The sequence below is a fragment of the Sciurus vulgaris genome, assembly GCF_902686455.1.
Source record: "Sciurus vulgaris genome assembly, chromosome: 1".
Taxonomy (NCBI): Eukaryota; Metazoa; Chordata; class Mammalia; order Rodentia; family Sciuridae; genus Sciurus; species Sciurus vulgaris.
In genome coordinates this window covers 17,421,631-17,449,023 of record NC_136461.1, presented here as the reverse complement: position 1 = coordinate 17,449,023, position 27,393 = coordinate 17,421,631, and the positions used below count along the sequence as shown (strand labels likewise).

At 38.7% G+C, this 27,393-nt stretch overlaps 1 protein-coding gene and 1 long non-coding RNA gene across 2 annotated transcripts in view; one reads left to right on the top strand and one right to left on the bottom strand.

Annotated features, from left to right (window-relative positions):
- The window catches only part of CLIC4 (chloride intracellular channel 4), a 64,471-nt gene that overhangs the window by 25,259 nt on the left and 11,819 nt on the right, over nt 1-27,393 (bottom strand). The window contains exon 2 of the mRNA XM_079130680.1: nt 3,988-4,097. Coding sequence (XP_078986806.1) covers nt 3,988-4,097 — 110 coding nt within the window. The remainder of the gene's footprint in view (nt 1-3,987; nt 4,098-27,393) is intronic.
- Nucleotides 4,104-7,557, top strand: LOC306655993. The gene is made up of 2 exons (XR_013762383.1): nt 4,104-6,900; nt 7,004-7,557. It is a non-coding gene; the product is annotated as an uncharacterized lncRNA (long non-coding RNA).

Here is a 27,393-nt window from a genome sequence, read left to right as displayed (position 1 = left end):
TAGGCCCTGGGTTCGATCCCCAGCACCGCAAAAAAAAAAAAAAAAAAAAGGAAAGAAAGACAAAGGTAGACAGACACAGGGCATATATGGGATTGAGAATGCATCCAGAAAACAGTTACCTTGAACTGTTCTAGGGATTTCATGGAGCTCATCAGCAGGAAGAGTGAAGAGTACTTTCCTGAACGGTCAGCAGCAGGAAACGGGTGATTTCTCTAAAAGGCTGGCCTGTTGTGTTCCAGTTAGTCTCTACATGTGTCACTAACACTGCTTTACTGAGGATCTACTGAACTGATTTCTCAACTTTCTGAAGACATTTTTCAGGAGAGAAGAACTACAGAGGCATGATAATGAAAGTAAAACTATTTGTGGAATTTGGAAATCAGATTTTGTTCTGAGTTTATAATAGATCTTTAAGATACAGTTTCATAGCTCCATTGTAACATTTTTAATTACTATGAAACTGTTAAAGTTTAAACTGTCACAATATTCCAAAACTTTACGTTGCTGCTACAATAACTTGTACCTGAGTCAGATTTACACAACCCATTACAAATGGTACTCTTGCATTTGAAACAGAAGGAAGTCGTTACTGACAATGCAAACATTGAGAGATCATTTAGGGTGAGAATGGACAAACAGAAACACACCTTTCCTAGACTTCTAAAAAGTGGTCTTTATTCTCTCAGAGAATACCAGGGCTGGAAAATGGATTGAAAATAGTAAAAAGCACCCTGAACAGTCCCTAGCACATAGACCAGACTGAAGACACATTAGTCTACATTCCCCTCCTTTATCCTGAACTTAAATACAAATAGCTGACCTCAAGGAGATGAGGCCGCTTGCCTGGGATCCCGGGGATGTCAGTGGCAGGGCACTCTCTACAGAGCCAGCAATGCCTGGGACTTTGTCCTGTACCATGGATGGTCCCCACCAAATGACGTGTGATAATACCTGTAATTGTGCCCCTGTGTTTAATATTTTTGCATGTTTGTCTGTGGCTTTTGTTCAAATGACACTTCATGTAAATGTAAATTCTTTCTGAAGCCCAGATATTTTTTTAGCTAAAATGTCTGTAATACAATTGCAACATGAACAGAAAATTAGGTTCGGAAATAACTCCTACTAAAGGAGAAAGGCTGCACTCAAAGCAAGTAATGGGAAACTGTTCAAAGCCTCACAGAGGACACATGAAAACACCAGCACAGTCATCAACACCAGCTAAGACTGAAAGAGAATGTGTGATCAGAGCCAGAACTAGAAATGGGTTTGTTCTTATGGATGAAATGTCATGCAACAATCGTTTTTTTCAGAGCAGAGAGTGGGCTTCTGAATAGCGTTCAGGGGGGGTTCTACTGCTCTCCACTGGTTTGTTCTGGGATCAGTACTTTTCACAGAAGAATTGGGCAATTACCAAGAAAGGCAGTAAAATAAGCACTTATAGGTATTTTCTCCCCCACAGATTTCTAAAGTCACACTGAATGCTTTAAAATTAAGAACTTATTGTGAAAGCTACTTTTTACCGTAATGTGTTTCATTTCTCTGTGACTTTATTTTATTTTACATTCATTTATTTACTCTCTTGGAATATTTTCTCTTTAAAATTCTGTTCAAGATTCTTTTGTGTGTGTGTGTGTGTGTGTGTGTGTGTGTGTACACACACAAGGGATAGAACCCAGAGATGCCTAACCACTGACCCACATCCCCAGCCCTTTTTACGTTTTATTTAGAGACAGGGTCTTGTTAAGTTGCTCAGGGACTTGATAAATTGCTGAGGCTGGCTCTGCACTCGTGATCCTCCAGGCTCAGCCTCCTGCGTCGCTAGGATTTCAGGCGCGCACCACCATGTCTGGCTTTGTTCAAGATTCTATGTAAGTAAACTCATGGAAAAGGTCTGGAAGGATAAAGACTAAACTTCAAAGCCAATTATTTCTGTGAGGGGAAGCCTGTGACCACTCCCAGGGCTGAGGTGGAAGGACTCAGTGTCACGTACCACTTGTACACCTTTAGTTGTCCTTAAGGAGCATTTTTTAGACATAACAGAGACCTCAAATTCCTGAAGAAACACCCCCCCAAAAAAAGAAAAACAGAAAAACACAGGTTTCAAGTTTAAGTGCCCTGGGTTGTTGATTTTGCACAAAGTCCCAGGAAAAACACGTCCTCTTTCCTGGTCGTGAGGCGCTGAATGCCTTCCTCTGTGTGTCACTTTTTACTTTTTTTTAAAGTAGACTACATTACTCTGAGTCATAAACGGGTCCTCAATATTGATAATAATGCCGTAAAAAATCCGTAATGAGAAAAAACAGATGAACTAGCCATGGAATTCCCCCGTCTTCCGAACCAGATCCACCGGGACTGGAATATGGCACAATCAAGCTCTGTGTTGAGCAAAGGCTTTTTCAAAGTGTGGCAGGCAACTCACTTGCTCAAAGCCAAAAATGGAAAAGGAGAAATCCATGTATTTAAGGACAGAGTAAGGGTGTGTGCCTAGTGGCGTGGTCTATTTTTAGGAGTTATACTGGGAAACTTCCTTTTTGAATGCATGCGGGGGGAAAGTAATAGAAGGGTAACTACATGACTGATTTCGTTCTTAAAATAGCTCTCCAACATGAATTAGGTAATGTCTTCAAGAACCTGCAGCTTTAGCTCTACCATCCTCGATGGCTCATTTCTACATCCACACACCTAACTAAAAGGTTTCCTAGAAGATTTTAAGAAAGATTTTCAATTAATAAATTTAAGACTGTACCATTTCAAGAAGCTACCCTGGGCACAAGTAAAGAATAAATTTTAAGGCATGGACAGAGACCCCAAAGTATGCTAACCTCGCCCTGGGAATGGAATGTCGGCTTTCAGATACTCTCAGGATGTGATGTTCACAGAGGCATAACACATCAATTCTGCCACCTACCACAAGTGACAGTTTATCCACATTTTTCTCTGGACACTGTTCATGACTTTGATATGCTTAAAAAAATAAACAGCAAACAATGCTGTGGCATTTGTGTCAAGAGGAATACATCTCTCCTGCCCAATCCTAGATTGACCATTGGTACAACCATTCTTAATGCTTGATTTAAGTCTCCTGGGGAGGAGGGAGTATGAATTTGCCAGGAAGAATAGAAGTTCCTGAATAAAAAAAGAGCACTCTGTCAGGGCTCTTCTTCACTCTGGCCTATGCAGAGAAAGCTAGAAACAAGTCTTCATCTAGCAAGAACAAGCTGGGCATGGTGTTGTGCACGTGTAATCACAGCTACTGGGGAGGCTAAGGCAGGAGGAACGCAAGCTTGAAGCCAGCCTTGGTGACCTAGGAAGACCCTGGCTGAAAATAAAGATAAATAAAAAGAGCTGGGATGTCGCTCAGTGGAAGAATTCACATGGGCTCAATCCCCAGTGCTCCCTCCCCCAAAAAAGAAAAAAAAACTCAGTAAGAACAATCACAGGGTCACGCATAATTGCTCATTTTACAATTCCATTTACAAAATGTGATTAAAACTGTTATAATACAAAACTTCTTTTTATTCCCTGAAAAGTAGGAAATGAAATAGAAAAGTATTAAATGAAATAGATCACAACAGTATTCAGTCTTCTAAAAATCCCATCCTTATCTTTCAGGATCTTAGTTATATAAGGTCATATTTTTTAGCACATTTTAGACCAAGAAGATGTCTGCTGAGACACTTCTCCATTGCTCCATGTCCCCAGTAAAATTCAAGGATTGCACTGTAAACACACTAAAATGTAGCTCATGAAGTTTAAGGTAAACACATAAGAGGTTCCGAAAAAGACGAGAGGCCACGTGCAATTCCCTGACCTTGGTTGTCCATAATACTTACACCAGTTAAGGCTGTCCACAAACCAGCAGAGGTTAACAAAATACATTTCCTTGAAATGCAATCGAAGTAAAGGATGGAAGAAAAGGATCAAACTGAAGACAGTAATGTACGTACTCTCAATTTAAACTGATCCCAAACCACAACCACGTCTTACCTTTTCAGGTCAACAGTTGTGACACTAAATACGACTCCTTTGAGCCAAAGGATCATGAAGAGCCTCTGGGAAAAGGGGCAGTTTCCTATGCTTTCGCCGTCACTGCCAGCCTGGAAAGCAGGAAGAGACATTAAAGACAAGGTCAAAATGATGACTCACAAAACTCACAAAACAACAGGGCTCTCTGTGACTTCTAGTCGAAGGTATTAGAAGACAGGGTAAGCTGCATTTGGGGAAGAAAGGTCAGAATCCAGGCCTTCATTATTCTGGTCTTGCATTCGCCTCCTTCTCTTACGAGAAATGATCAGGCGAGCAGGGCACAGTGGCACACACCTGGAATCCCAGCAACTCAGGAGGCTGAGGTGGGAGGACTGCAGTGTCGAGGCCAGCCTCAGCAACTCAGAGACATCCAGTCTCAAAATAAAAAATAAAAAGGACTGAGAAAGAAAAATGTCCTTTAGTTTAATACCCAGTACAAAAAAAATTCTTTTTTCATTATAAAAATCCTATGTTGTGTCTTACACATTCCGTCAGGAAGCAAGAAAATAACAAAAGATGTCTTTATAATAAGCTATTTATAAAACTATTTAATGAATGGAGCAGCTGACTTTCCTAAGCTCAAGAATGAGGTAGAACTTTCCTAAAAATCTAAGTGGGACATATCTTCCTTAATTTCTTCAGGTATGCTCCAATTTAAAAAGGAGACAAGAAAACATTCTGACATTTGCTAGGGATCAACACAGCCCCTTTACTCTGAAGTCTATAAAGAGTTCCCAAAATAACTCTTCAACAAGTCATTCAAAGATGCTGGTAAACCGGGCACAGTGACACACACCTGTAATCCCAGCATCTCAGGAGGCTGAGTCAGGAGGTTAGTGAGTTCAAAGCCAACCTCAGCAACTTAGTGAGACCCTAAGCAACTCAGTGAAACCCTGTCTCTAAATAAAACATTTGGGGGGGTGGGGGGGCGCCCTGGGGATGTGGCTCAGTGGTTAAGTACCCCTGAAAAGTTCAGAGCATTTCATCAAAATGCTACATCTGCAATAAGCCACTGATTCTCTAACAGGAGCTAAGTACTTTGTTTCCGACTTAATGTAATCAACCTTCTGGAGGCTCTATGCCCTCGGCCAGGATCATATCAGAAAAGACTAAGCAGGGAAAACAGGACCTTTTGCAACAGAAGTCCTGCTAACCAGTAATTGGGGCCCCTCCTGCTTCTTCCCTCCCTATTGGGGTGGGGTCAGAGGAGGCCTAGTAGAGAGACTTTGATCACCAACCAGCAGCAATGAGGCCACCTCTCTGTAGTATCAGTGAGACCTCCCAGGGAAGTGGACTCACCCATGCCCAGCCGTAATGAGGAGCCTCCACTTTGAGCATCAGTGGAGACCTACTGGGGCACCTGGATTTCCACCTTCATCTGTCTGCAACAAGGCAATGCTGTCCCCACCCACCTTGCCCCATCCCTCTCTCCATCAGAAAAGTTTAAACACAAGGGTAAAACAAGACCCAGGATCTTCTAATATGAAAATGCCAAGGTTTCCATTGAAAACCACCTATAATACCAAAACCCGTATCAAACTAACGAGAAAAGGCAATTAATAGATGCCAATGCCAAGATGACAGAGGTGTTAGAATTACCCAACAAAGTATCTCTCTAAAGTAGCTGTGATTAAAAAAAAAAAAAGGTTTCAATGAGCAACTATCAGCAGCATGAACATGAAAAAAATCACAAGCCTCAGCAGAGAAACAGAAGATACAAAAAACAACTGGATGGAAAAAACACAATACCTGAAATAAAAGGCTTAGCATACGGGCTCTGCAATGATTTTGATCCTGACCACCCAGGGATTAAAGGCTTCGTCTCCAGGGAGGGACTAAGAACCTTTAGAGATGGCCCCCGCAGGAGGTCTCAGACCACTGTGGGCATGCCAATGAATGGGACCATGGGACCCCTGACTCTTCCTCTTTCTCTGCTGCTTCCTGGCCCTGAGCTGTTTGTTCATTCACTTCCAGCAACTGCCACCCAGCATACCCACCTGATACCCAAGCGATGGATCTGCCTAATCTTGGACTAGAACCTCCAAACTGATCCAAAATAAAAATTTTCTTTTTTATAAGTTAATCATTTCAGGTATTTTGTTGTAGCTCAAAAGTCAAAATGGAGGGGATAGAGGAAAGAATCAAGGAACTAGAAGATAAAGCAATAAAAATTACCCAGTGTTGTACTCAGCATAAAAAAGAATGAAATAATATCATCTGCAGGGAAATGGATGGAACTGGAGAACATCATGCTAAGTAGAATAAGTCAGGCTCAGAAAAATCAGGGGTCAAACATTTTCCCTCAGGCACAGAAGCTAGAGAGAGAAAAGGAATTTCTAAATGGGGGGATCTCATGAAAACAGAAGGGAAACTAGCAGAGGACAGGAAGGAGATGGAGGGGAGGGAGAGAAAGGGAAGAATTGAGGAATAGAATCAATCAAATTATATATACACGTGTGACTATGCCATGGTGAATCCCTCTTTCATGTGTAAGTATAATGCACCGATGAAAAAAGGTGCACATGAATAGAGGGAAGACGAGAAGAAAAGAGGAAAGAGAACAGGAGGGAGGAGGGGAGGGAAAGGAGAAACACCAGGGAATGACCTGGAGTAAATTATGTTATGCACATATATAAATATGTCACAATGAACCCCACTATCACATGTAATTAAAATGCACTAATAAATACATTTTTAAAAATTACCCAGTGTAGCCAGGTGCAGTGGCACACACCAGTAATCTCGGCAAATCAGGAGGCTGGGGCATGAGGATTTCAAGTTCACGGCCAGCCTCAGCAACTTAGCAAGACCCTCAGCAACTTAGTATAAATGTATCTCAAAATAACAAGGACTGGGGGCTGGGTTGGTGGCTCAGTGGTAGAGCATTTGCCTAGCATGTGTGAGGCACTGGGTTCGATCCTCAACCTCACAAAAATAAAAAAATAAATAAAATAAACCTCAAAAAAATAAAATAAAGTTTAAAAAATACATAAATAAAAACAAAAAGGACTGGGGATGTAACTAAATGGTAAAGCATTCTTGAGTTCAAAACCCAGTTAAAAAAAATAAAATTTGCCCAGTGTCAACAACAGAAAAAAAAAGTCAGCTGAAAATGAAATGCTTCTTATATATCCCCATGTTTTAATGTCGCCCATCTAAGCCCCATTTGTGAATTCTTCCTTGTATGCCACTGGCCAGCGAGTTTACATCTAGAAATTCAATCTAGCAGAAACACTTACACTGATGTCCAAAGACACAGTCTTGTTCCTGAAGCATGTTCCTAACAGTGAGGCCTCAGAGAGCAGTGAGCAGCAGTAAAGGGTCTGTTCCACCACAGACCCCCCAGCACCAAGGGTGGCGTTGGGCTACTCATTCAGCCTCTGGCATGGGTGAGGGTGAGCCAGCACTTCCCACTGTGGTGTTTGGAACACAGCGATTATTGCCTAAGACTTTAGTCTTACCTGGGTTTTCCCTTTCTTGATTCTTTGGCTAGCAGGACCAGAACTTTTCGGACTTGCTTTTCTTTCTTTCTTTTTTCTTTTTTCTTTTTTTTTTTTTTCTGTGCCTATTTTGTTTCCAAGCTACCTGTTTCTTTAGTTCCAAGCCGTATAAGGCCAGAAAAAAAAAAAAAAAAAAAAAATTCCACCAAGAAACTCATACCATCCCCATCTTCCTAGAAGTATTAAATTAAAGAAGCAAAACAAAAACTTTATAAAATGTGTATCCATACAGTGGAACTTCACTCAACAGGAAAAAGCAATGAAGCATTGATACCTCCTACATAACTTGGACAACCTTTACAAAACGTTAAACGAAAGAAGTCCATCACAAAAGACCATATATTATATAATTACGTTTATATGAAATGTCCATGTCCAAAATAAGCAAATTCATAGAGTTAGAAAGTAGATTTGTTTTTGCCTAGGGTTTGGGGGCAGGGGGAGGGGAAATAACTGCTATTGGGTACACAGGTTCTTTTCGGGAGGGTGTGAGAGAAATGTTTTAAAATTAGACTGATGATGGATGCTAACTTTGTGCATATATTAAAAACCACTGATTTTTACCTTTTTTAAATGGTTGAATTGTATGGGATACAAATTATATCTAATAAAACTGTCTTTAAAATGTATAGCCAGACATAGTGGCACACACCTGTAATCCCAGTGACTCAGGAGGCTAAGGCAGGAGAATCGCAAGTTGGAAGCCAGCCCCAGCAACCTAGCAAGACCCTAAGCAACTTAGCAAAGCCCTAAGCAACTTAGCAAAGTCAAAATAAAAAGGTTTGTGGACTTAGCTTAGTGGTTAAGCATCCCTGGATTCAATCCCCAATACTAAAAACAAGCAAATAAAAGTACAGGCATATTATAAGTATAAATACATGCTGAAAAAGATTTTAATTTGAAGTATATAAATAATTCTAAAATTGTGATTTCATGTTACAAAAACATACATGTCTATGTTTTCTTAAAACTGTAAAATCTAAATAATCAGAGAAAACATGAGTAATCTCACCGACATAGAAATAACCACAGTTTCCCAGATTAAGAATAAATCTTAGGGCTGGGGTTGTGGCTCAGTGATAGAGCGCTTGCCTAGACGTGTGAGGCCCTGGGTTCGATTCTCAGCACCACATAAAAAATAAATAAATAAAAAATAAAGGTACAATGTCCATTTACAACTTAAAAAAAAAAAAAAAAAAAAAAAAGGATGAATCTTAGCATTGATGTGGGGTTTGCTCTGACAAAAGGAGTGTTCTGTTAAACTTCAGTCTGGGGCTCCTCTCACACTCACAATTCCGCGCTACTAGACTTCAACCTCCTTTCTCCAGACCTCTGTTGTAATTCTTGGAATTGCATAATTCTGATATTTAATGAGAAACTGCTAGATTAACTCCTACATCGCAGAATCAGGGTCAACGGCAAATGCCATAAATATTTTAATGTTTTACTAAGTCAAGGTTAAGGAACTGCTCACTTAGAAAACCTTGTTTAATCAGTCTTCAGACTAGTCAGACTTTAAAATATCTAAGAAAGAGAGTTTTAACTTTTTTCCTCTTTCTCTGCATCTATGGGACTGGGGGTGAGGGGTGATGATGGCTGGGGGTGAGGGGTGATGATGGCTGGGGACGAGAGAAAGAAGCTGCGACCTACAGGTGAGAACGGGCTCCCAACCATTGCGTTATTTAACTGCACACATTTCTAGGGAACACGCAAAGTGTTGCTAAAATGACCTAAAAACTGCAATACCCCATTTGCGCTGAATGTGGATTCTGTTAAGTGAGAAGAATCATCAAAATTCAATTAACTTACAAGTCACAAACCAACAGGGTAAATGGAAAATTCACCTCACCTCTATTACCAATTTCTTTAGAATTAGTGTTAAACACATGCTGGAGCCAAAGTTTGGAGCCTTCCAGTTTAATAAGCTGTTATCCTATAGGGTTGGCGGGGTATGCAGGAAGTAACAAGGTTTGGAATCAAATTTATCTGGGTTTGAATCCTGACCTCTCGACTTAGCTATGTCATTTTTAAGGAAGTTGCTTAACATCTACGAAACTTGACCCACTAAGTGGGGATCATATGGGTTAGGATACACACAGCTCCTGGCACATGGTAAGAATTTTTAAATGTTGTTTGGCTTTAAACGTGCTTCAGGTACAGAACCCAGGGCCTAACAACAAGTTCATTAGTTCAAACACTTGATCATTAGAATCCCTAGATTACTTTAGCTTTTAGAAAACAATGAGAGGGGAAAGAATCTAAATATTCCACATTAACTCCCCCAACTGACAAAGTGTATTATGACCCTGTGCTTTAAGAAATAATCTACAGGGCTGGGGATGTAGCTCAGTTGGTAGAGTGCTTACCTTGCAAGCACAAGACCCTGGGTTCAGTCCCCAGCACCGCAAAAAAAAAAAAAAAAAAAAAAAGAAGAAGAAGAAATAATCTACATAAAGTTTAGTCCACAGAATGGAGTGAGCAGAGATATCCTTTATTTAGGATGTCAAAAATCTGGTCATGCAGACTGTATCATTATTTCCTAGCCATAACAATATCAAAGAATCACAATTCAATGAAGTCAAACAATAGGAAGTAGAAGAATTACTACCCTCCCAGGCTCCAACTACGTAAATAAAACACAACTCAGGACAAGACAATGGAAAGACTTGGGTCACTACCATTTCCTTGTTCAGCATCACCAACTCATAAAATCTACTCTCCAAATAAAAGCCTGTGCAACTGAGAGGAACTGATGAGTCGGAAATAACCTGAGGACCCCAGCGACCAGGGAGAGAGGGAGCTCCAGGAGAGTCTGCTGGAGTCCACACAGAACATTCACCTTGATGAACTCTCTTCTCCGCTCTCCCAAGACAAGCTCACAAGCTCATTGCATGCGTTAATCTAGTTAATCCTTATATCCACTCACTCAGCAGAGGATGGTAGTTAAGAGCACTAAACTAAAGCCAGACTCTCAGACAACTCCACCACTTCCTAGCTAAGTACTCTGAAAAAGTAATTTGGCCTCTCTGGGCTGTTTTTCTCTTAAAACAGGAACTACAAATCAGTGCCAACCTCAATGGATTGTTACAGGAATCAAAGAATTAATATACATCATGGGCTCAAAAGAGTACAAGGCTCCAAAGTCAAGGGTGTAGTTCACTCTACACCCTTTTGCACTTTTCAATATTTATAATATGAACGTGCATCTTTCATTTTAAAAAAGCAAGTAAAGAAAAACCTTTCCACCTGAAACATTAAAGTAAAACACAGTTACAGAATGACTATGGGAAAACTCCAAAGATAAAGGGCAGCTATGTGACAGAAGTATACAGGAGAAGGAAGACTCCTTAAGCAGCGGTTTTAAACTGGCTACTTGCAGGCTGGGAGGCTGAGGCAGAAGGATCTCGAGTTCAAAGTCAGCCTCACCAGTGAGACCCTGTCTCTAAATTACATAAAAAACAGGACTATGGATGTGGCTCAGTAATCAAGTCCCCCTGAGTTCAAGCCCTGGTATCCACCCCCTCCAAAAAAAATGGAGACTACCAGATCCCCCTCCAGATGCCTGCTGTTCAGTAGTCTGTGGGAGGGTCTAGGAATCTGCAATCTTTAGCACTTCAAGCAAGTCTAATTCTGATGCATTTTGGTGGGACACCATATTTTCATAAACACTGAGGGAAAATGGGCACACACACACACACACACACACACACACACACACACACACACACACAAAAAAAAAAACATGGAAAGTTTTGCTCCATGGTTAAACTTTGTATCCCTCTGGATGCCTTTTGGACTCTGCTCTTCAGATCAGTAACCTGATCACTGTTTGTCATCGTTGGGCTTGGTAAATAAGAGTCCCCTCCCTCCCACTAAAGGAATGCTAACCTATCCTGCATAAACTTAGAGAAACTCAAACTTAAACTAAGCCAGCCTAGTGCCCTGTAAGATTCAAACACTCAAATTCAAAAACATTTTTACTTCACACAAACTAAAAAGCAGATGTGAGAACTTTTTAATGCAAACCAATAAAACATTAACATTTCTAAGAATTTAGCTTAAAACTAAATATAATGTCAAGGACAATTCTGGTGACCCAGAGTTCTTTATAGATCAAGTGCTGTGGGATAGTTATACCCAGTTTAAAAGAACAATTGCAAATTTTATACTCTAACATGTACTACTAAATGTTGTGGCTTGTTGGGAAGAAAAAGGATTCTGTTGTAAAAGGGTTAGGACCATTACCTGACTTATTGCAAAATAGGCTGAACTTCTGCTACCTAACCATGGATAAGTCACTTAATCTCTTTGCATCTTCGTTTCCTATTCCAGGAGGGGAAGGTAGGGAGGGAGAGAGACTGATTTATCAAAGTTGATAACTGTAATGTAACAACATTATATATACAGGACGTATCCCTACTTACTGGAGTACTTACGAGTAAAAAGTCATGATGTATGCAACTTACAGAGAAAGAATAATAAAGGCAAATGTGGTAAAATGTTAACAATAGGTAAACAAAGGTAAAGGGTGTTCTTTGAACTGTTATTCTTGCAACTTGTCTGTAAACTTGAAATTATTTCAAAATAGTTTTTAAAAAATTAACCTAGTTTCTACATCAGCCCTAATAGTTTCTAACTATATTATAGCTCACTTAAATTGTACCACTTAAATATTATCTCCTGATTTTCCTGATTTATAATTTTTCTCAAAAATAATTAAGCCACCACCTTTCTCAAAAACTTAAATCTCCGAATCATCTCAGAACGGAGCTAACAGACCACAGAAGGCACTGCAGCAAACTGATGGTTGTCTGCCCAACATCCATTCATCCATGTCATTTTCTGATGACAGGACACCTCATTTTGATCAGGCATCCATTCCCCCCTCTTCCCAGGACTGCAGGAGATAATGATCCCAAACCAACACTAGGGGCAATTCCTGATCGATTCTAAGTCAGTTTAATAGTTTCATTTGCCTTGCCTTTGACTGATTTAGACATAATCATGTGACCCACTTCTACTTATTAAGACACAGAGTCTCCCAGGAAAATTTTCTGACTCTTAAAAAGATTCTTTCTTTCTAGAAGAGGAATTCCTTTGTGAAACCTGTGCAGACTTGATAGTGGCTTGAGAATGAAAACACCAGAAGTAGAGCCACGAGAATCACAAGCAAGCTGGACCCTGACATCCATACACATGGCGCTCTTACTAGACTGCTTTCATTATTAGAGCTGATCTGAAATGGGGTTTTCTATTAGTCACAATCCTAAGTATCCAAACCAATGTTTTCATTTATCTCTAATTAAGATTAGCTGTTTGGGATTGTAGCTCAGTGGTACAGTGCCTGCCTATCGTGTGTGAGGCACTGGGTTCCATCCTCAGCACCACATAAAAATAAATAAATAAAGGTATTGTGTCCATCTACAACTAATACATATATGTGTGTGTGTGTACACACACACAAAAGTAACTACAGAATAATCGAAGGAAGTTCGTAATTTGTTTAAAAAAAAAAGAAGATGAGCTGGAAGGGCTGGGCACTAGTAGCTCAGTGGTAGAGTGCTTGCTTAGCATGCACCAGACCTAACTAACATTCCATCCCTAATACCACTTTAAGAAAAAAAGGAAGAAAAAAAAAAAAAAAAAAGCAGTAAGAATGAAAATATTTAAGTGTGGCAAAGAATGAAAAAGAAAATTTCTTTCTCCTTTTTTTTTTTTTTTAAGGAGGAGTGGGTACTGGAGATTGAACCCAGGAATGCTTTACCACTGAGTCACAACCCCAACACCACCACCCCTTTTTTGGAGACAGGGTCTGCCTCACTAAATTGCTAAGGACCTCACTAAGTCATAAAACTTGCAATTCTTCTGCCTCAGCCTCTTGAGTTGCTGAAATTACAGGTGCGCTCTACCATGCTTGGCTAAAAAAGAAAACTATGAGTAAAGGAGAAATAACAGTGTTCCAGGACTCTGATTTGTTTACAACTAATTCTGTTTTCCATAGAGTAGTCTAAGATTTCAATTTTAGACAGCATTTGCTACTGAAGTTCAAAGTATGAGCTTTCTTTTCTCACTCACATAGCATCTTACAGAAACCTTATCTAGGACCCAGATATATATACTCCACATCCAACATATATTTACTAAAGATCCACTATCTCCCAAGCACTGTAGTTGGCACACAAGAAACAACTGGAAATGAGAAAGATACCATCTGGACTCATGAAACTTAGATTTTTGTGGGGAAAAAAAAAACAGTAAGCATATCAAGTTAAAAACTGTAAACTGTGGTTAAGTGTCTAAAGGAAACAAAGTACTCAGAGAAAGGACAAGGAGCATCTTCTTCAGATAAGATAGTCACAGCCAGGTGTGTTGGTGCACGTGTATAATCCCAGTGACTAGGAGGCTGAGGCAAGAGGATCACAAATTCAAATCCAGCCTCAGCAATTTAGCGAGGCCCTAAGCAACTGAGCAAGACCCTATCTCAAAATAAAATATAAAAAGGGCTGGGGATATAGCTCAGTGGTAAAGCACCCTTGGGCTGAGTTCCCAATTCCCTGCCAAAAAAGGATGGTCATAGACAATCTCTTTGACCATGCAAAATCTAGTGAGTACAACAGAAAGTGGTAATGGCAGGGGTCAGATCATGACAGACTTTCTAGATCAAATTAAAGAACAAAGTTTACACTCACAGAGGGAACAACTTATTCATTTATTTCAAAAATGTTTACCAAAGCTTACTTTTAAATAAGCACTTAACATGTTTAACAGCAAGGATTGAAAGCAGAGTGCCTTGTTTGACATATCAGTTCTACTTAACCATCTGTGTGGTATGGAGCAAGTTATTTAACCTCTCTGGGCCCGTTCCCTTATATATAAAATGGGATAAGAACACCTACTTCCTAGAATTATTATGAATATCAAATGAGTATACAACAGTTCTTAAAATATTGCCAGGATGTGACAAATGCTCAGTAAAAGGTGCCATACGGAACACACACTTCTAATTTCGCGGGTCTTCCAGTGGAGAGGAAGAATGGGTGAAGAATGTCAGCCAACAGCCAACAGCTCACCACTGAAGAATGGGGAGACAACAAGGAACATTCTGCCATTTGGAAAAAAGGTGAGGAACACGGAGCTGTTTAAGAACAGAAGCTGGAATACCTGTTGCCAGCAGTCGTGCTGAAATGTGGGTGGATTAGAAGAGTCAAGAGAGACAGAAACATGGGTTAAAATGGAGACGGTAGATCATTTGGATGAGAAAATGGAGAAAAAGAAATCAAGTTGGGCAAGGTGCCACACACCTCCAATTCCAGCTACTTAGGAAGCTGGGGCAGGAAGATCCCAAGATCAAGGTCATCCTGGGCAACTTAGTAAGACCTTGCCTCAAAATAAAAGTTAAAAAGGGCCGGGGGTGTGGCTCAGTGATAGAGGGCCTGCTAGTCTGCACGAGCCCCTGGGTTCAATCCCCAGAACCAAGCGGTGGGGGAGAAATATCAATGACTCCTAAACGTCTGTCTTGAGTGACTTGGGTTCAGGAAAGCCTCAAAATGGGAGCAAGGGTGCCTGTAATATGCCGAAGGATGGGAAGGGAAATTCCTTCTCTTGTGGATTTGTTCTTTTTCCTCTTAAGATATTTTATTAATTATTTATATATTTTTATATATGGGTTCTTTGTTTATTTTCCTTTTTATAACGAATACATTTTGCTTTCCCTTAAGATTTAAGCAAATATTCCAAATGTTTAATCTCAATACTGTCCCTAATGGCTGCCAAAATATTAAAATGCTTAAATAAAATATAATTTCTTGAATAAAAAAAAGAACGTAACTGATCAAAAACTACTTGATGAAATAATGTAAGGAATTAATGTCAGTTGAGAAAGATTCTGAGTATTTTTATTTCTTCTTTCAAGCAAATGCTGATGATGAAAATGAAGGCTTTAATCTGTACTAAAATCGAATCTGAAATGTCTCAGCTGGAATTATCTTTAAAAACATTGTACATGTAGATGTACAATGACCAGACTTTCCATCTAAGCACAAAAGAAAACTGTAAGTTGTACTTGTTGGCATGCATCAAGAGCCTGAGACAGGAGAAGCAAAGTCTATTTCTTCAGAACAAATTATAAAACATATAATAAAACAATTGATGTTTAAAGGTAACATCTCTTTTCACAGTGTCCACCTTTTTCTTTCTTCCAGTAAAGATACTATTGGGGGGCTGGGGTTGTAGCTCTCACATGTGTGAGGCATTGGGTTCCATCCTCAGCACCGCATAAAGATAAAAAATAAAGGCATGTGTCCATTTACAAATAAAAATTTAAAAAATTTTTTTAAAGATACTATTGGGCTGGGGATGTAGCTCAGTGGTAGAGCATTTGCCTAGCAATGTACAAGGCCCTAGATTCAATTCCTGGTACCACCAAAGTGGGGGGGAGCAGTGGAGGGACAAACTAAATCTCTGTTATAAAGAAAAAGGGGTGGAGGGTAAACAAGAATATAGTCATTTTTCCTGTCTGGATCAATACTGATTGTACTCCCTGTACAGTATCAATCAGGATAAATCAAAATGTTGCCAAAACTGTCTGGAAATAAAACAGCTACCAATGATTTAACAGTGTATTTCTCCCTTGATATGCCCCATATTCAGTGCCCACATATATTTCACCCTCAATAGCCACATGAACTTAGGTATCGTTTTCCTCGTGTTTCAGATGAAGAAACTGTAGTTCAGAGAGACCAAGTAATTTGCCATAGGTCACACAACTGAGGAAGGCAGAACTGAGTGTATGAACGCCAAGGTCCATTGTATTAGCGGCCAAGATGCAGTTTCATATCCTGAGGTTCAGGAGAAGCAAGAATCTCCACCTGGGGGCTGGGGAGATAACTCAGTCGGCGGAGTGCTTGCCTTATAAGCACAAGGCCCTGGGTTCGATCCTCAGCACCCAAAAAAACAAAAAAAACAAAAAAAAAAGAATCTCCACCTGGCTGGGCTCACAATCACTATCAAGTAAGTTGTGTATGTACAACTCAACATTATCAAGTAAGATAAATTTCCTAAGCTATATTCAACATAATGTGGGTCACAAATGTCATTTTCATTTTTCCAGTAGTCACACTGAAAACAAAAAGAGTGCTCTCTCAACAGCATGTACACTAAAATTGGAATGTACCGAGAGGATTAGCATGGCCCCTGGGCAAAAATGACAGTCTTGAACAGTCCAGGTTTAAAAAAAAAAAAAAAAAAAGTCCAGGCATGGTAGTTTCAGCCTGTAATCCCAGCTACAGAGGAGGCTGAGGCCAGAGGATTGCAAGTTTGAAGCCGCCTGGGCAACTTAGTAAGAGCCGTTCTCAAAATTGAAAATAAAAAGGATCAGGGATGTGGCTCAGTGGTAGAGTGCCCCTGAATTCAATTCCCAGTATAATAAAAAAAGAAAAGAGGGCTGGGGAGGTAGCTCAGTCGGTAGTCGGTAGAGTGCTTGCCTTGCAAGCATGAGGCCCTGGGTTTGATCCCCAGTACCACAAAAAAAAAAAAAAGAAAAGAAAAGAAAGAAAAGAAAGGAAGAATAGAAAGAATAGTGTTACTGAAGTATTTTAACAATACATTTAAAATATCATTTCAACATGATCAACATAAAAATTATTACATTCTTTACTTTGTACTAAGTCTACAAAATCAGGTGTATATTTTGTAACTATACAATTCAGACTAGACACTTTGAAGCACTCAGTAGCCACAGCTGGGTAGTGCTCAATGTAGTGAACGGCACACATCTAGAGAAACAGCCTCTGGGCGACTCACACCATCTCACCACAACCACCGACAAGAGATCAGGTGCCTGACTCACTAAATCAACACTCAAGCTCTCCAAAATACTCATTCTTCCTTCAAACAAATTTTAACAAGTTTATTTATTTGTTTTATTAAACACAACATGTTGCAATATAAAGTTAAAAGAAACAGACTGCCTCAATAGAGCCAATTTAGCAAAGAAAAACATGCATACAAATGCTCTCATAGAGAGAGGTTGAAAGCGTTACAGCTGAGGCCTTTAGGGAGGAAGGCAAAACAGTCTCACATACTAAGACTATTGGCGCATTACTGAATTTATATTCAGAAAACTGACATTAATTAACAGTTAAACAGCATTTTAAAAAGTCAAGAAAGCACTGACATATTTTAGAAATATTTTCATTTAAAATCAATTTGAGAACCATACTATTTGCAATATTTTTTATGAATCTAAAATTTTAAAAATTATTTTAAAATTATTTTGAGGCTTCTGGTATGGCCAACAAGTTACTATGGGACTGACCCTCTAACTCTCAAAACAGCTGTAATTTCTGTATAAAAATGACTGCATGAAGGTCCTGGCAGTTGTGGGAGGAGCTGACACTTGGAAGAAGGGCGCTGTACTGGTCAGGTTTCCTATTTTCACCCTTTATCCTTAAGCCACACAGGGCAGCTAATGCAAAACTCACAGTCCTGCTGGCAACGAAGAACCAAAGAACAGTCCAGAGCAGCCAATGGCACCGAAAAATAAGAACATCATAAAAAAAAAAAAGAAAGCCAAAGGAGGGGAGCCCTAAAATCTGCATAAAACTGTCCAAATCTCTGGTTGGTCCCTGGAAACACACACACACACACACACACACACACACACACACACACACACACACACACAGCAGACTCCATGTAGCTCAGCTAAAAGAAACAAAATGAAATCTAAGTTACCATTTACCTAAGGTGTAACATTTTGCATTTTAAATTCAGTTAACTGTCTACTTTTAAAAAAAGAAAATCTTCAGAACTCTTCAGAGGACCATAACAAAATCTAAACAAAATCTAACTTGTTACTTGTAATATCCAGAAACAATAAAAATTAGTCCCCATAGATACAGGAAAACATGACCCATTCTCAAACAAACAAAAAGATCAAAGAGACATACCCTAAGATGACCAAGAATCTGCAGAATACAAACAAGGAATGTAAAGCAGTTATCACAACTATGCTCAAAAACAAAAAGAAAAATATACTTATAATAAAGATAGAAAACTGTAGAATCCCAGTGATGCAGGAGATTCAACACCAGCCTCATAATTTAGTAAGATTCTATCTCAAAATAAAAAATAAAAGGCTGGGGATGGAGCTCTGTGACAATGCACCCTTGGATTCAATACCCCAGGTTCTGCAAAAATAAAAATTAGGAAAAAAAAAAAAAAAAAAGGAAGGAAGGAAAATGAGGAGGAAGAAAGAAAGACAGGCAGGCAAGGCCAACCAGTCAAGTTTTCCAAATAAAAAGTTACAGATTCAAGAAGTCTCCTGAACATTAAACAAGATTAAAATAATCACTCCAGGTATAACGTAATTAAAATGCTAAAAGCAGCCAGATGTAGTAGCATACACCTTTAATCCCATCAGTTTAGAAGGCTGAGTCAGGAGAATCTCAAGTTCCAGGTCAGCCTCAGCAATTTAGTGAGAACTGTGCCAAAAAAAAAAAAAAAAAACCACCAGGAGTGGAGCTCAGTCTAGAGCCCCATGAGTTCAATCCCAGGTACCACAGGGGACAAAAAAAAAAAAAAAAAACAAAGGAAAAAGAAATCTTTAAAACAGCTAGGGAAAACAAAAAATGCAAACCACTACCCACAAGAGGATCATGGTTTGAATGATAGCTGAATTCTCCTTGGAAATCATAGAGGCTAGAAAACACGAAAAACATTAAAAAAAAAAAAAAAAAAAAAAAAAAACGTTTTCTAAAAAAATCAAAACCCCACATCCAATATAAGTATCTTTAAAGAACAGAATGAAGTCAAGATATTTTCAGATAACTATTCACAATGTATAAGTAACTTTCAGGAATATAGAACATTAATTTGTGTATTAAGTCATTTTTTTTTTTAAAGAAACATACTCCATTAATAATTAGTTATTCTCACTTTGGTTTCTTTGGAGTATTCAAAAAACAATTTTTATGGTCTAAACCTCTTTTTTTTGTTTTGTTTTGTTTTGTTCTGGGGATTTTATCCCAGGGGTGTTTTACCACCAACCCACATCCTAGCTCTTTTTATTTTTTTATTTTGAGACAGGTGCCTTTGAACTTGTGATACTCCTATCTCAGCCTCCTGAGTTGCTGGGATTACAGGCATTCACCACCACGCCCAGCTTCTAACCCTCATTTTAAAAATATCTTCTAGCCTAAGATAAATTCACTAACCGCCACTGTCTTCCTTTGTTTATCAACTAAAAACAAATACATTAGAAGGATAGAAGAGGGTTGGGGATACAGCTCAGCTGGTAGAGTGCTTACCTTGCATGTACAAGGCCCTAGGTTTAATCCCCAGCACCACAAAAAAAAAAAAAAAAAAAAAAAAAAAAAAAGAAAGAAAAGAAAAGAAAAAGGGAAAAGAAAAAAGAAAAAAAAAAAAGGATAAATGAAATTCTTCTGTCAAGTCAAAATCCAGCAGCCCATTTTCCCTGAGGGCAGTTTTAAAATACACATGCTGTAGTATCAACTAGATTCAGAAAAAATCCTAAGAGTGAAAGCAAACAATGAATTGTACAAGACCCCTCTTCCCCCATCTGTGCTTACAGCAGCTACCCAAATATAGTGAGAAACAGTTATTTCTGCTCACCAAGCCACAAACCAGGCAGTTTTAACTAGACATCCCACCAAGAAGCGTACAGCAGTGGAGTCAAAATCCCAGTTTCTCCCTTTGTAGAACAATCTAAATTCTTTTAAAGAGATAAAGGTAAACAAAGGCAAAAAAAATGGTTAAGAATATAAATGAGACTGCAAGGATAAACTTTAGAAAACAGAACTACATGACATGGATATGCACAGAAAATTGACTATAATTATATACATCACAATAGTTAAATAGCTAAATTTTGGACCTCTGAGTGACTAAGAACTAGATTAATGATGACAAAGAACAATGGAAAAGTAAAGTCATGGGCTGGGGTTGTGGCTCATGGTAGTGCGCTTGCCTAGCATGTGTGAGGCACTGGATTCAATTCTCAGCACCACATAAATAAAATAAAAATATTGTGTATACCTACAACTAAAAATTTTTAAAAAGTACACTTATGCAAATACTATAGAATATTTTAACATAAAATATTAGCACTTGATAAGCATATGACCAATGAACATCTCTCAGGTATTGTATTTTTGTATTATATTTTAATTTTGCATTAAAAATATTACAAAATAAGTTTCTTTCAAAATTATATACTCTTATGTATTTCAGCTGTGAAAAATTATTATTCAGAATAATTGTCTATCTCTTGCTTGGCCTAAAACTTTTAAATATTATTTTTTTTTTAGTTGTAGATGGACACAACACCTTCATTTTATCTATTTTTTTTATGTGGTGCAGGGGATTGGAGCCAGTGCCTCACACATGCTAGGCAAGTGCTCTACCACTGAGTCACAACCCCAGCCCATGGCCTAAAACTTTGAATATCTGAAGAGTACAGACAGTATGTTTGTTACTGAAATTTTTTTTTACTTACCATTTCAATGCACAAGTGTTCTAAATTTGATAAAGGCAAATTCAAACAGTATAGTTGTGTGTGCATTTTATTTTAGACAAGACAAACAAAATTATTCCTTTATCTTTCAGGTAGTTTATTTGAAAAATATGTTCTTTTTTAGTCAAAGAATTCACTCTTGAAATAATTTTCATTTCCCTGGCAACACACCTCTATTATCACTAAATATTTTAATGGCTCCATCTCCATATATGTCTAACTATGAGAATTTAATTTTCTGGCTCTGACTTTAAATTTTCAGGTCTCAGCTTTCTGTCTGGGCCTCACACTCAAGCCTAAGGCTAGTAGTAACCTTGGCATATAAAATAAACGTGGGCTAGACAAGACATCACCACTAAGAAACACCCACTTTACTGATGAGAACAGCAACACATCAGTCCGGGTACAAGTGAGAGTTCAACCTGGCCTTCAAGTTATATAATTTGAAGATTCTAATCCTCTCCACCAATCTGTTATTAAGTTTAGACCAATGTCTATAAAATGAGCAGCTATCCAAACCCAAATTACATGTCTTGAGTTCAAAAACTGAATACTACCTCTATCTCTGGTATTTTACCATGAGGTAATATAGAACACCACACTAGAAACAGACATACTATTTTATTAACATGCTTCTATCCCAGTACTACACATACCAACATGCCCCAAAATGCTAACAGATGTTTACTGAATTAATGAATTATCAAGGTTTGTGGTAGGTGGGAGATAAAAGATGAAGAAAACAATACTATTCCTAAACTCCTGGAATTCATATTCTAGCTAGAAACAAAGATGTGATGAAAAAGGATCCAGATGAGTAGCAGGAAATGAAAATGCACAACTGCTTCAGAAAGACAGTAGGAAGATCTAGCTCTGCTAAGGGGGCAACAAGATCAGAGAAGGGCTCAGAAGATACTTAAACTGAGCCTTGGAAGCCGTGGGTTCATGAACTGACTCCCTAAAAAACTCTTTAAATCTGGTAAGCTAAATTTTGTACAGTTAGTTGTATTTCGAACTACTTTTAATAAAATCTGCCATAAATATACATAATTCTTCCCTTCAGAAGCACATTCATAAGTAGCTGAGCATCTTGGCATGCTTGCAAAGGGCTCTAAGAAGGACCACAAGAGCTGAAAACCGTCATTGTGAGTAAGAATGCTTTGGGGAGCTTTCAAAAGTCCTTATTTGAGAACAACATGTGCTCTGGTCAGAAACGGGAGATTTATTCCATCATTCTGTTCTACTACAATCTCTAAAACCAGCCAATCAGAAGAAATCCTATTTACCACTTAGCCACAATGAGATCCAACTTAAATGGTCAAAAGCTGAATAACTCAACAAAGCATGAAGTAAAGTGTGTTTCTAGCCTCATGGCAAAAATACCTATGACAAAGCTGAAGGATAAACCGAACTTTATAAAATTTAGTGAGGGCAAAAGAACAAGGTCATGAAGTTAAAAGAAGTTTTAATTGTTTTTCCTGTAAGGATTCCTTGTAAACGGTTTGGCTTTTTCTTCTTCTTTCTCTTTAAGGGGCAAAGGCAGGATTGACCCACAGAATTGATCAGTTGGGCAACTTTTTAAGTAAGTCGAAAGTAGGGGGGAATAAAAGACTGGTTCAAAAGTACTGGCTGATCTCATTAGCTCTGACTAAAAAACTTTATAGATGTGACTTCACCCTTGGATTACAACTCTATATTTAGTTTATACCTAATATGGATGAAGTCCTGAACTAACAGCCATTTCCTCTCTACAAAAAGAAACTTCCTTGCTTTCCCCCCCACTATTAACAAAGGAAAGTGAAGCTCCTCTGAAGGGGGAGGGTTTAAAAAAAAAAAAGAAGGAAAATTCAGGGGAAAATAGTAACAAATTAGTATGTGATTGTGCTGAACTTGGATCACTTTGACATTTCTAAATTGGAAAACAATTTGAAAATCAAAATATGTAGCGTTCAAAGTCAGGTTTCTCCAACAAGTGTATAAAGAAATGCTTTAAAATACTTTACAAAATATTAATTAACTACACCTCCAAAATGCAAAGGGGTGAGATGATGAAAATTTTAGTCTCCTTTTAAATTTTACCAAGCAGAGCTATGGGTGCAGCTCTGTGACAGAGTGCTTGCCTGGCACACTCACTGGCCTAGGTTCAATTCCCAGCACCACAAAAAATAAAAGATTCAGGCTCTGGAACCACCATCTGCTACTCACTGGCCCCGTGACCATGCACGAGCAACGCCCCTCTGCACCTCATGTATAAAGTAGTACAGACAACACCTACTTCAGTTTACATGAGGGTTAAATTAGCTAACGTGTCAATAGCTGGCATATTGGGCCTGGCCCATAATAATGCTAGCTATTATTGTTTGACTATATTCTGGTTTTAACACGGAAATGAAAGTCTACTGTTCATTTTTTTAGGTCTCAGTTCACTGTTTCCTATTTAGGAAAAAAATGAGGTAGTTTCAGGAAGTTTATTACATTATTGGGCTGGAGTTGTGGCCCAGTAGTAGAGCACTTGCCTGCCATGTATGAGGCGCTGGGTTAGATCCTCAGCACCACACATAAATAAAGAAACTTAAAAAATAAAAGATCCATTGACAACTAAAATATATTTTTAAAAAAAGAAGTTTATAACATTATAATAAAATGAAAGAAAGATTTTAAAGTCACTCTTTGACCCCCCACCTCATCTATCAACCACAGCCATGCTAACATTTTAAAGCTTTATCACCATCCCACCATGGTATGAAGTAAAAAAATAAAAATGAACATTAAGCCACATGCCGTGGCACACACCTATGATCCCAGCTCTGGAGGTAAGGGAGAAGGAACACAAGTTTGAAGTCAACTTGGGCAAATTCTGTAAGACCTTGTCCAAAAATGAAAAATAAAAAGGGGTTGGGATGTAGCTCAGCAATAGAGCCTTCGCCCAACATGTGCAAGGCCTTAGGTTCAAATTCCAACACCACACAAAACAATGAATTTGGGATCAAGAAATACATGAATTATTTTGCTGTACCTTTACCTCTTAAAAAACATCAAATATAAAACCTTGAAACTCTACACTATCTCAGTTGGCTCTGAGAGCTGTAAATCTACACTGTTTCAATTGCCTCTGTTACAAAGTAAAGTCTTCCTCCCCTTCTGAGATAATGAAGATTTAAAAATATCTATACATGTTACACTTGCCCTAAAGAAATAATCAGATAGGCCAGAGTAGTGGGGCATGACAGTAATCTGAGCTAAACTAAGGCAGGAGGATCCTAAATTGGAGGCCAGTATGGGCAACTTAGACCCTGTCTCAAAACAAAAACAAAAACAAAAAAGCATAAGGGCTGGGGACGCAGCTTAGCAATAGGTCAACCCTGGATTCAATCCCCAGTACTGCCAAGAGAAAGGAAAAAGCATCAGATAAATGTGGCCCGTTTAATTTTATAAATGAATACCATAAAAATCCAGGAAGAATAAAATTCAGCAGCACAAGAAGCCAAAGTCCTAATTCCAAGGTACTTCCACAGAACCACTAAATCCCATGCCATACATTACTCCTGTTTACTTCTTTTGTGCTTTCATGGAAAAAAAAGAAAAAGAAAAACGCTCTTCTTAACAATGGCCTCCGCTTTAGTTACGAGTGCACAAAAAGCCACTGGAGCAAACGGACTACAATGGCAAGTTCACCTTGACTGTCCTTTAACCACCCTGGAAATATAAATAGGACCATGGTCACTGAAATTAACTCCATAATAAGTTCAAGTCTAATCTTGGGCTTTTTTGTACTAACCCTGCGTCTGATAAAGGATAGCAAGTCCCCCACCTATGTGTAGTGGCAGCCTGGCAGATCTTCACTTCATAACACCCTGGAGGTTGAAACTACATATACTGAACACATAAACCAACCAGGGCCAACACAGCCTCAACTCACATTCCCAAAGGCAGAATAATGTGAACAAACAAAGTTTACTATGTGTCAGACTCTAAGTGCTTTCCTTTTATTAGCTCTTTTAATCTTCACAAAAACCCAAGAGATAAGATCCTATTACCCCAGTGGAGACACTGAAGCACTAAATGAAGGGTAGAACCAGGATGAAACAAGCTGTCTGGCTCCAAAATTCACCATCGTCACCACTACACTCTAGCAGCAAAACACAAGATCCAGTGTTCTACACATCAACTCATTTGCCAACTTGAAATATTAATTCTAATGATTTTTAACTCTAAAATGGACCATTTCAGTGCCTACATGGAGAATACAAGTAATACTTCAGGTCAACAATTGTCCTCTGGCTTTGACTTTAGGATCAGATCTCAAATATCACAAAGGATGGAAAAAACTTTGCAAGTAACACCTAGGCAACACTATAAACCTAAGTCAGGGTCCCTGCTGAGTCATCAAGACAATAACTGCCACCACTACTCTAGTCCAATGGCGGTCAGGCCACAGGCTCAGGGCCAAAACACAGTCCTAGACTCTTGTCTCAGTCTTTTTTACTTTACAAGGAAGAAAAAGTAAATCTGTTCATTTCAATCTGAAACGAGAGTCCCTCTGAAGCACCACACCAACCCAGCAGACGACCCGAGTCCAGCGACTTGCACCGCCCTCACAGCCCATTTCTCGGTTTCTTATATCATCATTATTTCTGTGAATTTTGTAGGCATTTGCTTTTCCCCAATCATGTGATCTTTATTTCTTCTTTTCCCAGTAGCATCTTCTGGAATTAAGCTTGTGCAAGGAAAATGAAAAAAGAAAAAAGCTTTTGTGCATTCCTTCAGCAAACATTTTATTGACAATTGAATGAGAGAACACACATAATGCAGTCACCACAGCATCTGGGGCATGGAAAGTACGCCACAAATATTTATGTTAGTTCTATGTTTCTTGCAACATGCACTTGGGAAATGCAACATAAAAATAAGTCAGAGGAAATAAGCACCCATCTGTACATACACACATCAGATCTTCGCAGAAGTGAAAAAGCCTCCCAGGCAGAGGGTTGTGACGACTCCCTGGAAACATTTCCCAGCTGCGGTGACGGTGTACACTGTTCCTTCCTACATTAGAGCTCCTATCGGAGCTACTGGAGCTTGAGAGCATATTTTCTCTGTTTCCCCAGGGCCTAGAGCAGTTCCTAGTACTTAGTAGGCACTGAAGTACAGGCTTGTTTAACAGATGATTGTTTAAACGGGTACTAATTTGTATCCATATTTACAAAAAAATGAAAAGGCATTGAGAAAGGGCACAAATACAAAACAAACACAAAGGAATTTTGGACTTATTGGTGAGTCCTAAATTTGCTTAAGGTATTATTCTTAAATAGCCAAAGGAACAGGTTTTGGCAAGAATCCAGATGCCCCAGCATCGGCATCACAGCCTTCTTTCAACACCACATTTAAAGGAATATCTGCCAGAAATACAGGAAGGAAGCAATTTACAAATTCTGTAAAATGACAGAAGATACAGAAGCATGGGGGGGGGTGTTTAAGAGGTAGAGGTCAAATTAAATGTTGAAGGGCAGATTTTTCTTTCTTTCTTTCTTTTCTTTTTTTTTTTTTTTTGCAGTGCTGGCGATCGAACCTTGGGCTTTGGGCTTGCATCTACCGACTGAGCTATCTCCCCAGCCCGAAGGGCAGATTTTATTCAAGCTTGAACTCCATTTTATTTAAGGGGAAGATGCTATTAATTACAGCATTAGAGAAAAGATGCATACTACATTTATCTTGCAAAGCCTAACTGGAAACCTGCTTTAGGAAAAAATTCTTAATACCCTGCTTTTGGCTTTGAATCTTCAAAGTAAAAAAAAACAACAAAATTTGAAGAAGTGCTCTATCATACTTAAAAAGCTAGAGTCAAATAAGGTTCTTTCCCTATCAACTGGAATCTTTTTCAAACTAGGCACTAGGATACCAGAAAAAGTGAGTGGAAGGCTTCTGAGAAACACTGGTCGATAAGTGATCAAGTAAAATTTCCCCACCCAATCTACTTTAAGTCATTGGTGCTTTAGTGACATAGCCAAATTGGTAAATGCTATACCTGCCAGAAATTTCACCCAGGCTATGCTTTATTTTCTGTCAACTATCCACCAAATACTGCTGTTAAATAGATGCTTCTTTTCCAAAGGACAGCATATTTTAAAGAATATTTTTAGCTTTTAGCCAACTATAATCAGAATTAAGGTCTATTAATTATACTTAAGTGCACTTACTCATTCAATTTTTAAAAAAAGATTTATTGAGCGCCTATTGTGGGGCAAGCAATCTACTAAATACTGGGTGGATGCGAAGATACTAGGAAGGGCTCCTACCTGCACAGGGCTTACTTTATTACAGCAAAGACACAAG